This window comes from Lathamus discolor, chromosome 12 (genome assembly GCF_037157495.1).
Source record: "Lathamus discolor isolate bLatDis1 chromosome 12, bLatDis1.hap1, whole genome shotgun sequence".
NCBI classification, from domain to species: domain Eukaryota; kingdom Metazoa; phylum Chordata; class Aves; order Psittaciformes; family Psittacidae; genus Lathamus; species Lathamus discolor.
Window position 1 is genome coordinate 9128610 of NC_088895.1, and position 19088 is coordinate 9147697.

At 37.4% G+C, this 19088-nt stretch overlaps 1 protein-coding gene across 6 annotated transcripts in view; it reads right to left on the minus strand.

Moving 5' to 3' along the window:
• Positions 1-19088, minus strand: part of SFSWAP (splicing factor SWAP) — a 49551-nt gene that overhangs the window by 14991 nt on the left and 15472 nt on the right. For all 6 annotated transcript variants that reach the window (XM_065693149.1, XM_065693150.1, XM_065693148.1 and 3 more), the window contains 4 exons: positions 18694-18787; positions 16239-16413; positions 13540-13773; positions 11857-12047 (listed from right to left, as the gene is read on the minus strand). In XM_065693149.1, coding sequence (XP_065549221.1) covers positions 11857-12047; positions 13540-13773; positions 16239-16413; positions 18694-18787 — 694 coding nt within the window. The remainder of the gene's footprint in view (positions 1-11856; positions 12048-13539; positions 13774-16238; positions 16414-18693; positions 18788-19088) is intronic.

The following is a 19088-nucleotide window of genomic DNA, read 5'->3' on the forward strand; positions in this document are numbered from 1 at the left end:
AAAACAAAGAACAGTGTTCAGTTTTCAAAGTTGCACACACATTTTTAATTTGAGAAAGTCCTGTAAGTGTTGACAACACGTAAGCATCTCTAGTCCTTTATACAGGGGTTATATCTACTCCTGTGCATGCCACGTACATTCATGTTCTGGCAAAGAAACAAAGATATCCTGCTTGGTAGTAGTTTTGTCAGGATACAGTAGGAGTTTTGCAGAAATGGTGGATAACGAGTACAACAGCAAGGAAAATAATAACTAAACGATCACCTTGTATTTTTTGACTCATGAAAGTGAGAAATACATCCACCTTAAGAACATAGTTGCTAAATCAGTAACAATCTAACCTCCCACAGATGCTTTAAAATCTCACAATGCTGCATCAGTATCACGTAAAATATGCGTAAGGCTGATGAATTAAAAAACCTGAGTCTAGTAGTATTTAATGGAGGCCTACACAGCTCCCTAAAGATACACATGCAAAGTGGGACATGCATGCTGAGACTGTCAGCTTAGCTAGGACATAGTTCTGAAGTTTTCATCTTTAGTTTTTGGAAGAAATGTGTTCTAAAAATGGGTACTATCCGATACATTTGCATCTATTTATCCTTTTTATTTAAAAATGCTAAACCTGAAGATACAATCAGAACCTCCTGACATTCAACGTTAAGTTTTCATGTCACTTACATGCCTAAACTGTGCTGTCTAGATAACAAGCTCAAGGAAAACAGCAAAATCAAATTCATGTTGATACGAATTGCTTCTGTACTTGCCGAAATAAGTATTTTGAATGTAGAGGGTTGGGAAGATTTCAAAACCAGGTCCATGCACAATTTATGCTCAGTAATTCTGACTGCAGTCAGTTAAGCAAAACATACCATACTCCAAAGCACTTTCAAATTATCAGCTTTTACCGGAGAGAATTCAGCTCAATGCCTTGTTTAGAACAATTCAAGTCAGGTACTACAGATATGCTCCTCATTTCCAAGCCTGTCATTCCCACAGCTGCCATTTCAAGGCAACTGGAGAAATCAGTTTCTCTCTGTCATCGTTTCTGCTCCACCTGTCTGACATTTTCACCGTTTGATATGAGGATGCGTAGTGTGATCAGAATAAAAAGTGATACACTAAAACCTGAAATAACCAAATTCAAAACAGGTGATCTTTTCCTTTCCTTTTACCATTCTCTTACTGTGAATACATCAAGGCAATAATTGACCACATTTGACTAGTTGGAAATCCACCTTTGCTGCAAGTTAAGAGAGCCATGACACTTTTCTGAGCTTTAACCAGTAACTGCTATCACAATATTTACAAAAATAGAAATAAAGCAGTATACTAAAGTAGTTTACTTCAAGGATTATACACACTTTATAGCATGATCATTTGAGTGACCGGTTTACCAGAGGCCATTTTCCAGTTTCATTAACTTCACAACCCATGTGTAATGCAGACACCTCATTTTCAAACTTCAATTTCTTAAGGACCACTGCAGCTGACTTTTCTTCCTTCACAATGTTATCCACCTCTTTATACAATATGCTAGTCTTCACTTCGAACACTACTGAATATGTAATAGACCAGTCTGCCTTGAACTAGACACCCCTAATAGCTTGAAACAAAATAGCTGTAGGCAAAGTAAAGTTCAGAGGAAAACAAGAGAGGGAAGAAAAAAACCCAACGGTTTTCAGTGCCCAAGTTCATTTGGCTGCATAAAACAGAAGTTATCATAGCACTGCCAGAAAGGAAGATAATAAATGAGTGACACGTTTACTTTCAGCTTATATATTGAGATTCTCTCAGCAACCAGAACAAAGGACCCCACCGAGCTAAGCTCCCCTGTGTATCCACCAAAAGCACTGGATGCTGAACCAGTGGGCTCTCCTTGACTTTCAGGATGCTTACACTGAAGAGTGACAGCACTGTCCAGATACCCCTGAGAAAAGCACAGCTGGGCAGAAAAGACTGGCTGGCTGTAGATTCAGACTTCACCACTTCAGGTTACCAATGAATCAGGAATGGAAAGCCATGCAAAAGTAACTTCATCTCCAGGTGAGTATGCAGGTTCTGGAGTGAGATGCAACAGCTACAACACAGCGAGAAGTCACCTACCTGCCTGAACCTACTCAACACATTACTGAAACCAGGACCTCAGGTGAGAGTTGTCAGGTTGCAACTGTGAACAAATGTGCCGATTCCTGCAATGACAACTTTGGTTGCCTTCAAGCAAAAAACAAATTGCCACCAAAACAATCCACCACCAGAACACAACACAGAGCTCAATGAGAGAACTTAACCTCAGGGAGTTGCCAAGCCACAGAGAAATTTCCAGGTGTATAAATAATGCTGCTGAATACAAATATTTGGGAAAAAAATAAACTCTCCAGCAAACAGAAGGAGCTGTCAGTGGTTTGTGTTTTACTAGTGAAAGCTGATCTAGGCAAGCTAAGGGAATGGGAATTAAATTGGAGGCATGACTGTGGAGTGGGAGGGGGAAATAAGAAATAAAGAAAACGAAAGCAAACAAAGATACTGGGAGATTACTGAGCATTTCCAAAAGGCAGAAAGACTGTCTTCCTGACGAGGTTCTGCAAGTGTGCAGGCCAGCAGGGACACATTTTTGGAAAGCACGGCAACATTCTGGTTACCTGCTGGATTTTATTATGCATCACAAGGGATGAGAGATTTAAATATTTTGAGAGCTCTTCTAAGAAGTTGCACTGCAAACATTCAGGTAGCATTTACTGAATCACACTTCTTTGTCCATTTTAGGTAACAGCACATTTTTTTGGCCCTTATTAAATGCTACATTGTCAGACAATTTCACTGGCGGAGTCGTTCTCCAGCGTTTTGTTCGCATGACTGAATCAAATACGGTTAAAATAATGCTTCCTACAGTAAACACTTGGTATAAAAAAATGTTTCAGAGATATCCTTTTGGAAAACAAAGATGATTCCACAGTGCCTGTTTGGCAGGAACGGGTTATGAAAGAGCTCTGTATCAGGATGAACTGATAGCTATATGAGAATAGAAATGAGCACTTCAGTTCATTACAAGGTATTTGCATATTCGCAGTATTCATAAGACCAGAAAACACATTAGTTATTCTGGGGTTACTCAATCAATACACAAAGGCAACACTAGAAGTGAACCAAAAGATGCTTACTGCAATAGAACAAAACACAAGCTCTGTTCTTGGTCCAAATTAATCTACTGGTAAAGAACATTATCAATAACGTTACCAACGCTTCCACAACTGGCTAATATCTCTTTTGTTCTGAACAGCTGAACTTTGCAGAAATTTGAATCCTACATTAGACCAAAACTGGATAGAGTGAAGGATGTCAGAACTTAGTTAATCAACAATTCTTTTACTTTCCCAAAACCTGAAAATACTCCAGATTCTTTTCTACTACTCCAAGTTTTTTACTACAGGTTCCTGAAAGCTTGTGGTGAAGTGTTCCCTGGCTGAGCATTAATAAGCAATTCTCTACCAGCAATGGAAATGTATGATTGCTCTGTGCATGAAAGCAAACAGTTATTGCTTTTAGAAGAGTTTGTCAGTCCTAACCTCAAAAATCGGCACAAAATGATTAAACAGAAGTGCTGAAAATGTTTCTTACACAGAAAGTTCCTATAGAACAAACTCAATACTCGAAGGCTCAACAGTTACATCCGGGTTCAGCTGATGCACTGAAACACAGCTATTAGCAGTGCAGGGACTGCAGTAAATTCTTCAAAACCAGAGAGAATTCTGCATTCTCACTTTTGAAGGGCCAACTGCAAAGAAATTAGTGCCTGTGAATCTGTTTGCTGTATGGATCCATATACCTTCGTATCTTGAGTACTCAGAAGTCTAAAAACCAAGGCATAGAACATTCTTAGCACCCTCATCTATATAAATTAAGATGGCAGCTCCTGACATTTACTTTTTTTCCTCCGTATTAAATATTAAAGTATTTACAGTATGAGGAATGCCAGTGAGCTATCCCCCTCAAACACCCCATTAGTATGTGGCATTTTGTTTTATGTTTTTATCTGTGCTTTTGAAAAGCAAGATAAAGGAAATTTAAGAACAGACACACACACACCCTTCCATGCTAAATAGAAGGTACAGACACCTATATCCTAAAAGAAATGAAATAAGAACAAAAAGGCCCTGAAATGTTCTAAAGCACTTTTTTTTCTTTAAATCTTTACTGGATGGCTTTCATTAGACAATTACATTTTGCTCACAAATTAAGAGAATATGGAAATGTAAAATTTAGTTATACATTATAGAAGAGATTCAGAGCAGCCCTGCAGAGGAGGACTTGAGGGTGTTGGTCAATGAGAAAATGAACATGAGCTGGCTTCAGTGTGCGCTCGCAGCCCAGAAAGCCAACCGTATCCAGGGCTGCATCAAAAGGAGCGTGACCAGCAGGTTGAAGGAGGTGATCCTGCCCCTCTACTCTGCTCTCATGAGACCTCACACCTGGAGTACTGTGTGCAGTTCTGGTGTCCTCAACATAGAAAGGACATGGAACTGTTGGAACAAGTCCAGAGGAGGGCCACAAGGATGATCAGGGGACTGGAGCACCTCCCGTATGAAGACAGGCTGAGGAAGTTGGGGCTGTTCAGCCTGGAGAAGAGAAGGCTGTGTGGAGACCTCAGAACAGCCTTCCAGTATCTGAAGGGGGCCTATAGGGATGCTGGGGAGGGACTCTTCATTAGGGACTGTAGTGACAGGACAAGGGGTAAGGGGTTCAAACTTAAACAGTTTGGATTGGATATAAGGAAGAAATTCTTTACTGTAAGGGTGGTGAGACACTGGAATGGGTTGCCCAAGGAAGTTGTGAATGCTCCAGTCCCTGGCAGTGTTCAAGGCCAGGTAGGACAGAGCCTTGGGTGACATGGTTTAGGGTGAGGTGTCCCTGCCCATGGCAGGGGGGTTGGAACTAGATGATCTTAACGTCCTTTCCAACCCGAACTATTCTATGATTATCCCAGAGGCATGCAGCAGTATTTACAGTCCACTGCTAAAAAAGTAGGATCAATTACAGCTGTGAGAGTGAAAGCCATACACTATCTATAGTTGTTGATAACCCTGTTACGCTTGCCAAAACCTGAATAGCATCTCATTTTTAAACATGGCACACTTCTATTTCACTTGTAAACAGACTGCTTTCCACAGAGAAAAATAACTTGTTATATACAGGACAAAAGTAAGGGTAAGCCATCTAAAGAAACAATGAAATAGGACTTCAGAAAAGGGAAGATGAAAGAGGCAAAATAAGGGAAGTTTTGCTTTGCACTACAGAATATATTCAGAAGCACAACAGCAGGTGACATTTGGAACAACCCATTAAAACAGAGTTACTTTCAAATCATGTGCTTGCTTGTTCTTGCAGCATTATAATTGAGGATTTCTCTCCTTGTTTAAATTGGATACTAAGGTTTATACAGGTAACAGTTTGGGTATAACCAATTGTCCTTTACACACATATCAAAGTACTGTCACCCCTAAAGCATTTCTAACACAGGCTAAAATATGAGAGATGAGCAGAATAACCTGTATTAGAAACCCATCAGACACACCATTAGTTAAATCATGCCCTGCAGACAAAATTGAACTGTACTACGGTTACAGAACATTTGCCACTACAACAACTTCTCTAAAGAAGTTGAGCAGACTGTGCCTTGTCTGGCCAGCCACCACTGATGGCATCTTCTCCCATTTCTGGCAGGTATTACCAGCACCAGTAGATTCTGGGAGACGCTTTATCAATTAAATCCATTTAATGGTCACCTAGGACCAGCTTCTTTGACAAAGAATGCAGGTCTGCAGGCCTTCCTGTGACAGTGACAGCAGGGAGGAGACTTCACCTACACAAATGACACCAAAACTTTTTGCTGGAAGCAATGATTTTGCAGCTTAGAGTTTCCCTTTGCCAGACTCCTATAACCTGCTACTATTATCAAGCACTTGATGTGTTAACAAAAACATTAAGCAAGTGTTCACCAGCAAGACACTGAACCATGCCAATTTCCTTCTGTGAGGCTTGGCTGCACACAGCTGGAGAAACACTGCTCTGTAACAGATTTCCTTTCTCTTTTCAACCTTTTTCTCTCAGATGCACCTAAGAACAACACTGCTCAGATGGACACGGTTGGGGATAACTAAAACATCTGAACGGGCGCATTTGCAGACAAACAACATTTTATGTCCTGAAAAAGGTGGCAAAAATGTGACATGCCTACAATACCAAGTGTACTGTACCTAGGACGACAACCAAGCATGACACTTGTATTTAGCTGAAAAAACCCAACAACCAACCCCACTCCCCAAAACAAACCCAAATCCCAAACATACCATCTTAACATGAGATCTCCCAGTATCTGGTCTACTTAATTCAGGTTTTGGTAAATATATATGGGAATGTGCAAAACTAGCCCTTATTCTACTTCTATAATAGGTAAAGATATGTATCTTTTTTTTTTTTTTTCATTTTAAATTAAATCATTTTGGAATAAGATTTTAGTTTCACATCACGAAAACACCTTATCTGTTTAAAAATAAGAAGGCACTTTGATGCAGCACTCCAGATAACCTGGTGTACTCCAGCTCTGCAGATCTACAACAACTGCAGTTGCTAAAACTACAGGCTGTTTGCTGCTGTAGGACAAAGAACCTATGCTCACTGCAGAGGGATTGCAACTTCCCTTTACTGACACTACCTGACAGATGTGCCAGTTGGTGTGATTTTCTTGTTACAAGAGTGTCTATGTGAATTATATATGTAAACACAAGAAGTGAGATGCCACCCAAGTACTGCTTACCCATACCCTGAAAAAGGGCAGACTTCACAAGCTAAAACATTACCGGAACAGCATCTCTTTTGGAAACTGAGCTAAGCCACATGTTTTCCGAGTTTTTCCACATTTTCCAAATTTTGAGGAAATACTATGTAGGAAACTGTACAATTGTAATGCAAGTAAGAACAGTGAGAAACTGTGAAAAGCTATGCTGCTTCATTGCTCAAGCTCATTTTTCAACCTTTTGTTCCTCTTGCTTGATTTCACTTTAAGGAAAAGCAGGAAACCATACAAAAGAAGTAATTCAGCTATGGAAAAAGTAGACCTGACTATTTTTAAGATTCAGCTGAAGCCAAAAAAGCTGAAAAGCACTATATTCTGTGGTACTGTCTTTACATACAGTTAGTGGAATCAATTTTCCTCAAAGGTATAATGTGTACCCAGCACCAGCATTTCTTTCAAAGAATGCTAGGTATCAGGAAAATCTGACAGAGGTCAGAAAAGCTTTGCCCATTTAATGTATTCCTACATATTGTGGTAAGCAGATTTTCAGCACGAACGTACACTGTCTGTACACATAAACAGCATTACTAGTCTTTACACAGCTATTAGGCAGGGGCAATGTCATGGGAACTACGCATCTCCCACAGACATTTTCAGCTCCTATTCAAGCTTTATTATACACCTCTTTCATTATTCCACTTTTTAAGCTACAAAAATCACAGAATCATAGAATAGTTAGGGTTGGAAAGGCCCTTAAAATCATCAAGTTAAAACTCCCCTGCCATAGGCAGGGACGCCTTACCCTAGACCATGTCGCCCAAGGCTCCATCCAACCTGGCCCTGAACACTGCCAGGGATGGAGCATTCACAACTTCCTTGGGCAACCCATTCCAGTGCCTCACCACCCTCACAGTGAAGAACTTCTTCCGTATATCTAACCTGGACTTCCCTTGTTCCACTACATTAAGTTTATGACCACTGTATATCAATATTTGTGTCCTGGATTCCTCACTGGTTGCTCCTTCCCCCAAAACAGGAGATGAAATAGATTAAGTGACATTTTCAGTGAACTTAAATAGTTAATTTTATTTCTTTGTCTTCTGCAATTTCCCCATTTAGTTCCATTGACCACACTACAAAACTCATTTTACATCTCTCTCTCGACTTAATATACGTATTTATTTTTTCCTAATTACAGCCATTGTAGTTACCTCTTGTTACTTTTGCAATCAGTGTTCCTAAATAGATTTCTCTTTCTGAAACAAGACTGAAAATAGCTTAGAAAACCCCTGTGCTACCATTCATATATAAACTGATTTAGACAGCATGATGCAGCTTACTGGATCCTCACTGTATATAAAACAGAGGTTAACAAATCCACAATATGATTTCACTTGTCTTTTTCCAATAAAATTCTTGACTTAAAAGGGCTGTTACAAACAGACAAACGAGGCAAATAGAGCAAAAGGCAGATCACTCATTGGAACAAACATAGATGGAAGCTTTTAAAATACAGCAAATGAAGAAATAACCACTTGAAAAACATTAATGTTTCAAAATAAACTTTTATATGCAAAATCTATATGCATGTATCTATGAAACATATATAAGCATGTCAGTAAACTAACTACTCTTAAAAGGAATATTACTTCCTAAGACATTATGGTATTTTTGACTGTTCATTAAGACAGTTCTACCATTTCCAATACAAAAGTCAATTTTATTTCAAAATGGATGGTCACTTCTGTGACATTTAAACATACATTTGAAATTTTAACTAAACCCTTTCATAAAGGAAGGGCCCTCCAAACCACTTCTATTGGTAAGAAGTAATGGAACTGGTTACTTTAGAATTCTTATATACAAATCAGTTTACTGACAAGTGGGATTAGAGTGCTTTTTTGTTGAGAAGTTCACTTGCTTTAAGTAAGTTCAGCTTAGAGCTTTGGTTAAGTTCATATGCGAGTGAGGACAGTCATCTGCTCTTCTGAAAGAAACTCAGTTGTTACTGAAGACTTAGTGGTTATTTCAGGTATGCTCTTGAAAAATACCGAAAGAAACTTTGCTTAGAAATATCTATGCCCTTGACAAATCCCCTTGAGAAGGGGAACAGAACTGCACGGCTGGGGAACTTTGCATTATCATTGTTTCTTTCCATTCACTCTTCAATGACTGGAAAAAAGGTACTGATGTGCCAGTCAGGGAAAAATTGTTAGCAGTAGCAATGGGAATCCTAAACAGGATCTCTTCTGGGATATGACCACATTCAATTCACTTATCTGCTAATGTGTGTTGATATGGATCACCTAAACTGGAGGTATGTCAATTATCTGTTCCCTTGAAAGCATTTTGAGGGATAATTTTTCCATAATTTGGAAAAATTAAGAACTGGACAATGAAGTTAGGTACTGGAATTCTTTCAGTGGGAAAGAAAACCATGGAAAGCCATGTTGTTAATTCTTGTAATCACACAGACACAATCACTGTCTGAAACATTCATCTCAAGTATCTTGCTTGATTAGCGCAACCAGGAGTGATTTACTAGCTTTTCTGGAAGCAACATAATTCCAATATCAGAAAGTAAGGTTCTACTACCCAACAATTTTTGTATTTGCAATGTGCATGGAAGGTCTAACTGCAGCATATATACAGACAAAGGATTTCAGTCTGGTTTGTGAGAGATCTTACAATACCCCAAATTTCTGGCCCTATCTGGGTTAAGTTTCAGGAAACTACATAGTCTGCATCAAATCTCATTCCTACTTTGTATCTACAGCTGTTTACAGATATTGCAGTGAAGATATAAGACCAAAGCAATTGTTGAAAATGGATTTTGACAGTTTTTCTTCCACTAAGAAAAGAAATTATCTGGGCTTATTGGAGGCGTTTGTACAGGTGCTGGAAAAGCAGACTCCCCTGTCTTTTAGAGAGCATGAATCAGATCACACTGAATTGGGATGTGCTTGTGACACTCCTGGGAGTAAAAGCATTGCTTCTTAAGCTAGGACAAGCACCGTACTAGCAGAAAGACTGGCTCAGTGAAAAAGCTGGAACAAGGCAAAAAGAAAAAAAAGAACAGAAACCAGCTAGTAACAGAGCCTATTCTCCCCTGTGGATGAAGTTAAGCCATCAGGAACTTAAACAGAAAATAAACAATGTGTACGGGAAAGTGATTCTCTGATAGAAAACACAGCTTTGCGGGCAAATCCTGCAGAGGGAGAGAAAAGCTTCAGGACAGTGCTACGATGCGAGGACAAATCAATACTTGAAGGATTTTTCATATATATTAAATTCAAATCTCCATTTAGGATTTTTAAATTATAGTTATTTCATTGAAATCAGAAAGGGTTTATATGAAACACATTATTTCTTAGCTATTTTAAAGAGCATTCTTAGTTTCTTAGTAGGGAAAATGGCAAATGCATGTCTTTGATCAACTGGGGTTTTTAGAGTTTGTTTTTCTATTTCATTACTGAAGTCTTCTGGCCCAAGATTCCTCATTAAACTTGCCTACTCGAAAATTCTAAGTCTTATAAATCTAGTATCTAGAAGCTGCTCTACCCCAAAAGATATTTTTATTATAGCTACTCATCCATAAGCTGACTTGTAATAGTTCTGTTCTCTGCAGAAGATGACAACTGATTATCAGTTACATCTGCATGATAAATCATCTTTTTCCTCGTTGTGATAAATTCTAGTAATGTAATGTATGGCTATGAGAAATTATGTTTTAATTTCCTTTTGAAGCAACAGTGTAAACAGCCAAATGGCAAGAGAAGTTATTCGCAATGTTATTGCATTCCTGGAAATTAATAATTCATCATCTATATCCAGGTTACTCTTACATTTGGCCTAAGAGTACAGTATCATTACAACCTCAAAACAGAGCTTCTGAAAACTTACATTACCCTAGCATTATCTATTGTTGTTGACTGGAATGAAAATGGGTGCAAATGGACAAGAGAACTACAAGGCAGTAGTTCTTTGTTGTTTTCTAGAAAGAAGCAGAGGGTTAGGATTTCTATCACAGCTATCAGAAACTGTTCTTCGAAAGTAGTGAAGGAATAGTAATGCTCCAATTTGATGTGCTACACAAAGACACTTGTTTATACCCTCCAAAGATCTTGCTGAACAAACCCAATGGATTAGGTCATTTCACAAGCAAGTAGGCACATGCAGTGTGCACACACTTCCCGTTCTCTGGAAGACAGCTAGCAGAATAATTAGACTCCTCAATTATTTCACTGAGTTTGTTTTGACTCTTCACTGACTTTGCATTGAATAGCATGCATACATGTATTTGTTTGAATTTTATACCACTATCTGTAGGTTTAGCTTTATCTTAAAAATCATATCCTTATAATAAACCAAAATCTTTTGGAACTCCCATACTAAACTTAGACCCAAAAAATAGAGAAAAACATCCTAACACTCCAAACTTTTAAGAAGTTTACATTAAATACTCAACTAACACAAAGATGACAAAGAACAACCATTATATAGCCTAGTTTTCTGCCTCATATATATGGTTTTTCTTACGGATGTCTCAGCTAGAAACCTTAAAATCACACTGACTGGTTTACCAACTATTCATCTGGTTCATACCAGTTAATAAAGTCAAACAACAAACCCCAGCAGAACAGGTGCAAAGTAAGCATGAAAGTAAGCTCAGTTGCCTGTGAACTGTTTCTGAACTTGAAGAAGTCTACTCACATCAAAATACACATTAAATAAGTAAATATCACAACACATACGCAAATACTCTTGAAAGGAAAGCATTCTAATTCATTGACCACTGTTAAAGTTAAGCTTACAAGCTCATTTTCCTTTCTGTAACTGGCTGACCTCTGAATTGTGCATAATTTCTCTACCAGTTCTTTAATGACAAATGAGAGACATTTGTAAGATAACTGAAAAAGATTATCAGTGGCTAGAATTCAAGTTTCTCTCCATTTAGAAAAGCTTCTATACCTCTTCAATTTTGTAACATACTATCAGATTCACAATTTGTAGGTAAGATTTTTGCTAGCTCTACCGTAAACAGAAATTTATTTCGTGCTTACCTCATTACTGAAGGAATTCTCCTCAATTTTCTCAGTTTCTGCCTCTGCCAGAGGGTTTTTCAAGGTCTGCAGGAACAGCGCAGCTTTCCTTTTGCGCTCTGCCTGTAGCTGCTTTTCTTTTGATTCTTTGGAGGCCTGTGCAAGCTTCTCTCTCGCTGCAGCTGCTAATCTATCCTCTAGTTTCTGCTTTGCTAAGAAAGATAATTAAGCACAAAGTTTAGAGAGAGTAATGCTTGGGGAACTTAAGTTTCCTCGAAATAAACACAACAAAACATCCCCTCCAACCATTTTCACATGTAATATGGCCAAAGACATAAGGATCTATGAGCCTGAAATTGCAAAATTCCAAGCACCTTAATTCAACCTGCTTGTTGAAAAGCAGTACAGGTAAAGTAGAACTATTTAAGCTTAAGGAAAATGACATGAAAGCCCAATCCTAAAAATTCAGGATACTCATCCTTTTGCATTTACAAAAGCTACCTAAAAAAGCAGCACTCTAAATTCAGAACCTTTTCCTTGTACTTGTTAAAGCGATGCAAACTCTCCATTTGCTCTTTCCACAGATCTGATCTTTACCTTACATTTTCCAGCCCTATTTACATACATCTTAAAATGGTTACATAAAGGCCTGCTCTCGAACTTTTCAGAAGCTGTTTCACCATTGTTACAACCAAAAGCTACTGTTGTGTGATTACAGCAAATTAGCCATTTGATTTAAATGTGCACCTAACAGATAATGTGTCTAATCCTTTGAATGTTCCACTTCTGTTTTCTGTGCATGCACAAGAGGACTGGTTTTGCTGTTCAACCGCAGTTTTTCTAACACACTTTTTCCAAGTATGTTTTACACTTCATTCTTATTATCACACAAAGTGTTTCATATTTGCTTTAGATAAATGTATCACCGCAGCATACTTTGTGTTACTGAAGTTTACAAAGGAACTACTACTTAGGAACACAAAAAAACCCCATTTTGAAATGAAAAATTGAATTCCTGTGGTATACTCATAATTGTATGAGAAGTATTAAGTTTTTAAGCAGGTGAACACTGACAGCACCTCCACTTTAATTAAACACTCTTTGCTGTGAAACAGCCTTGGGAAGGTATGAGGAAAATCTGATCTCTCTGAAAGATGGTTTCATTCAGATTCACACAGCATACCCTTCTGCTTTTACACATATAAACACAGTAACAGGAAAAACCCATACAAGGACTTAATGGCCTTGCATTGTAAGCATAACAAAACAAAACATCAACAGGGTGACATTAGTCTCTTAACAGAGTGCTGTGTAACTGAAAAACAGCTTGAAGGGTTTCATTGTTCTCTGTAGAAAATGAGAAATGGACATGCCTTTTTCTGGGCTCTGTTAATGCAGTCTGAAAACTAGAACTTTAGTGCTTCACTTGGACATTGTAGTGGAAAACCAAAAAAAAAAAAAATTCAGGAAGTTCATGCATTAGGGCAAGGTGCTCAGTTTCAGTAAGTTATAAGTTTGATTTTAGCTGAGCAACCAGCAAAGTTTTAATTCTTAACAATAAGCAGAAAACCGTGGAAAAAGATTTCCGATTCTATTAACATGACACAGTGAAGATTCAATATACCATACTTATTCACATGACAGTTTTGTAGTTTGCCTGAAGGACTCAATCTTTCTTTTTGTTCTCAGTGTAACATGGGATACCTTGCTTAGCTTCCAACTCCTCCTGTGTAAGTTGAGGTTTTCTTTCTTCAGTAGCAGCACAAGGAGTGGCAACAGCTGGAGTATGGTTTGAAGCATTATTAGCATTCTCTTGGCCTTCCTTGCCCTCTTCTTCCTCCTCATCACTGTCATCATCTAATTTTACACGGTTTTTCTCCAAAGGAAGAAGGTCATTTTCTTTGGCCTTGATTGCAAAGCTTATCGGAGCAAATGATGCTGTGAATGAACAAGTGAGATTTTATGCATCACTGACTACAATAGAAAGCAGGTTGGATTTCTTGACTTTAAAAGATATTTGTATCATCCTTCCATGATGCTAATTATTTTGGGGAAAAGAACAACACAATCTTTTAATTTCTTTTTTTCCTTTTTTTCTTATAAGAAACATTGGGAACTTCATTTCATGTCCTGTAAAGATCTATGTCAAAGTCTTTTTCTAATACTTCACTAGCAGCAGGAAAAAAAAAGCAAAGTACTCTAAACCATCTCAGGAATTAAATTTCCTGAAACAAGATAATTTCACATTCTGTCCCAAATAAATTTTAGTTTCAATACTCCTACTTTTCCCAAATGAACAATCTACTCTTCCAGGCTTAAGATAAAAACACTCTACCTGACACACTACAGTACGATATGGTCCCTTATGTGTCCTTCACACTAAACCGATAGTTTGCACAACAATAGCATTTGGCAGGCTCACTGAACAGTATTTAAAGACTTATTTCCATCTATATGAAAATTAATTACTTTGGGGAGTTAACAACATTTCATTACAGGAGATAAAAATGCAAAATCTAGGTAGTTTTCCCCAAATGTCTTAGCTAGTCTTGCTGTAGCAGGACTGGTAGGCTACTGTTCCTTTCAAGCAGCCCCTACTACTCCAACACAAAAAGATAGCACAACACATTTATGCCAGCACATTCAAAGGAAAATTAACGCCTGTAAAAAAATGTGGGATACCACAATAAAAAGGAAACTGCAAATCATTTCAAGCTATGCTTTATTAATGGATCTTAAAAAAATGTATTAGGCATACCTAATATTTAGCTATCATATAAAAAACAGAATTAATCTCTAAACCATTTATCCAATATGCAGCTTTTCAGAATAAAGAATGGGATTTCTCACACATCTCAAAAAGAAGCAACCTACTATCCATGTGGTCTGCTGCAATATTCATCCGTCTCGGGATGCCTTTTGCATATATATCCTACAAGATTTCAATTAGGGAAATTTAAATACAATAATTAAATTTCATACCAAGGTTTATAAAATATAAGCTTTGCATCCTGTAATTCTGGGGTAAGGAAATAGGCTCAGAAATCAAGAACTCGCGAATTCCAAGAGAAGAGGTATTATAATGGGGATTTTCCAACTTTTCCATATGACAAAACAAATCCTAAAATCGGATTTTACGCACTCAGAGGCAGAAGAAAAAAAAAAATCTAGTCCTGATGTTATGCCTATCTTGAAGCCAAATACAGTATTTAGGATACAAGTATGTGGGATTTGTATAATATTAGAGGAAATTAAAATAAGTTTATAGGAATAGGACTGTCAGGAAATGACTCAATGGTTACATTCCATCATCTAAATTAGAGCAGATTATTATCATTAAAGCACAGGCTCCAATTTGCCACTTGTTAACACAACAAGAAACAATATCATTCTGTGTTGTACATTACAATCTCTTAATAGGGCATCTTTGAAGATATGGAAGAGTGTTCTTTCCCTGTGAACACTACTCAAGCTGCTCAGAGAAGAAACTGAAGAGTAGAGACAGCCACACAACCACAGGAAAAATCCTGGAGCTTGCAACCCATGCAGGGAAAGAAATTGCAGAGAAACAGGAAGAGAGAAAGATTCTAAAGGACCACAGGGAGCAGATAAACTTATCTGCAACTAAAAAAGCGACTGAAGCGGTAGGAAGGCAGTACCCATCCATGGGAACATAGGTCAAGACTGTTTTTCACGTTTCATGGTTTTTTTCAGCAGCTTTCAGTTGTAGTTAAAAGATTTCAGTTTCTAATTTTTACTGAAAAGAAGAAATTTTAAGATATCTTTTCCCAGTAGGCCAGGATTCAGTTCCCAGGTATAGGTAATTGCTTGTCCAACTCAGGACACCAACAATGTGTTAACTGATTTGGTCTGACTGGCTCTTAAGAGATTCTCCAATTTTGTCCCTCTGCTGCTACGACTGTAAAAGCAAAAACATTCCATTTAGACATGAAAAGGGTCTTTTTTTCCAGCATGGCTAATGTCCAACACAGGAAGAGTGAACAACTTGAGTGATAACCCTAGTGTACTTCCTCCGTATGTATGGTTTCAAATAAGACACTGCTTTTATTCAGAAAGAATAACTTCTTGCACAGCTTGTAACTGTCAAGTTTAAAATGACAAAAAGTAAGATTCTACTGGGGTCACTAACGAAAGCCTTCAACTTTGCACAAAACTGAAATAAAATAATTTCTTCTGTTAGACCATAAATACCCAATAGTACGATAAGAAAGAAATACGAAAGCAAGCAAACTACTTATTTCAGTCCTTTTTTGAGGCTTCCAGTAAAAATATTTTCTGCACAATTAAATTCTTTTCCCTACTTTCTCTCATCTCTCCCCCACTTTCTTTTCTAAGTATACACTAACAAATATTCTCACACACAACAAATCACATTAACATACCTTTCACCAATTTACCATCACTGACAGTTTTAGGAAGAACATCCTTTTTAGTTCCTGGAACTCCCTTAGCACTTGGCTCAGGTGCATCTTCAGGTGCATGCTCATCTGCAAACTGAGCCTCACTTGGTGCGTCACCGGTGGTATCTGCTGGAACATCTTCAGATGAAGATACTCCCTTTTCAAAAGAAATGTGCAAGCTTACTAACTGGGGAGTGCATGAAGAATTAATGCAGTGTCTGTGGACCTGCAATTTTGCCAGTCATTTCAAAAGTCACATTATCAGCTAATCACATAACATCTAATTTTACATCAATAAGCACGCATGACCAAAAGTCTGCTTCTTATAAATAATGCACTGCTTCATGTAAATCCACAGGCTACAAGAACTACAGACCTACAGTAAGAATGTGCTGTTATTTCACAACAAAGAAAATGTTCTTCAGCTGGTACACTTTTGCCAACAGCTGTTTTAGAAATTGTGGTTTTAAAATTGGACACTAAAAGCATATACTTCTTTTCCAAAGTATATTCTTTTAGGTCTTGATCTCCAGGGTCCAGGACAAAAATCCATTAAAGTTAATTCACAGTGACAGAATGAAAGCTTATGAAATTTTTCCCTAGTGTACAATTGCATGATAACTTCTTTACAGAATCAGGTTTTACAGGGATCAACCCAGGTTAACGTGTTAGATTTTTTTCACCGTTTTGCTCAAGTACATTGTGCCTATCAATGGTCTTTGTGGCACTAAATTGATACAGTACAGACGTGCTGAGATTTTGAAGCAAATAAAGAATTGCTGGTTCTACTATTACGTGACAGAATCATTCAAGCCTACTTCTAAACTCAGCATAAAAATTTTAAGAAAGATATCGTAGAACGCATCTACATGGTGAGTCAGGCAATGACATTAAGTAATTCAACATTTCAATGAGCCTCTCATTAAATAGTTGGTTGCTTTCCACTGGCTGCTGTTAAGCGTACTTGATGTTGAAATGCCAGGTACTGAAGACAATCCCTGCAGCCATTCCCTGACCAGCAGAACTAATTTCTGAAAATCCTTGAAGGGGAAAAACGCAAAGAAATCAAGGACTTCATCCTGTATTTACTGAAGCCCATATTACAATTTCTTATTAACTTTAATGGCCAAAAGGAGAACAATCAATTGCATTAGTTGTGTGTATGTACATTACTAAAGCATAAAGATAATATTGAAATCATTATTCTAAAAAAATTAAGGAGAATGCCATTATCTACCAAACCATGCAGTAGGAAAATATGCATTGCTACATATAACCTCAAGGGATTTAAGCCAGCTTCTGCCTGCTTCTTAGCTGTACTCATTCAAACACTAAAAATGAATCCTTTATTATTACACTTCGGTTAGAGTACAGTTTTCCCCCAAAATAAATGTTAACAAGTCCTTATTAATTATGTAAGCATTATGAAAATTCAACCCACTAGTTTGCAAAAAATAAAAAAATTCTAGAATAACAGCACTGTGGTACAGGACAATTTTGCAACTACATCAGATCGTATTTAGAACAGCTTATCTTTAAAAACAGTGTTTTCAAACATTTTTCACTATTAAAACAAAATATTAGACGCAAGCGTTTCAAACAGCAACTAGTATTGAATTTCTTCATTTTCCACAAAGAGATTTTGAGGAGTTTACCCACAGGCCTACCTTCTTCAGTTTAAGGCTCCCCAATCTAAGCCTTGAGGTGACAAATGACATAGGGCCTAAAAAAAAAATAGCTCTTTCCCATGAAAAGTTAACATCAGATAATGTATTTTTGATACTATTTGCAATTTTCTTTTCAGCAAATGAACAATCTAATGAGATTAGCTAACATGAGAATGGTTGAAAACAAGGATGCCAAGTCTGGATACCATCTTCTACTAACACGGACTAGAAGAAGCAAAACGAGTAGGAAACTGATGTGAGATTTTGAAGCTCCAGTATTGTTTCAGACAATCATATCAAGACTCTTTAACAAAACCTCCCACAGAAAAAAAATATATAAGAAAAGTAGTCTAGCTACTGTGTTCCCGTTCTACAAAGAACCATGAGACATGCAAGAAGGTATGGTTGTTAAAAAGCTATACATAACTCTTCGGACAACAAAACACTAATCCCAATCTAACAAAACTCTAAACCTCCACAAAGCATATATTCCCTTGTCTAGAAGGCCAAAAGATTTTCAGGTTGTCATTTTATATTACAACCACACTGAGTGATTTATACTAAAAAGCAAAAACTAAATATCACACCACCTCACATATCCTTATTTAAATGCTACACAAAACCAAAAAGCAAGGAATAAAAAAAAAAAAGCATTCACATACTTTGCTGAACTATTTCTCCACAATTCAGTATTCCATTTTTAAAATGTCTCACCGTAAGTCCTTGTCACACACTGCACTTTTAATAAATGTATATACAAACACACATACCTGACAGTTGTCACTGCTCTCTTTTTGAAGGAAGAACTGTTTTTTAAATTCATAATAAGCATTATACTGGTGCCATGGTTGCAGGAACTCAAATCTGTTAAAAGAAAACTGAGTATGTGAAAGTGCACATGAACATAGTAACTATCAACCATCCTTCGCCATCTGATTTTCTCTAGCAAGTGGAACAATGATGTTTAGAAGCACTGTAACTAAACCTGCACTTCTAGAGGATACACATTCAGAACACGCTCTTTAGAGATGTTTTTGTTAGGTTGGTTGTTTTGAGGATTTGGGCAATAATGCTTTGGCATTACCTTTAAGTAGGCCCCTGGATTTCAACTAAAAAAGAAAAATACGCCATGTCCTGGTAGTATATTTGAAAATTAAACCCTCAA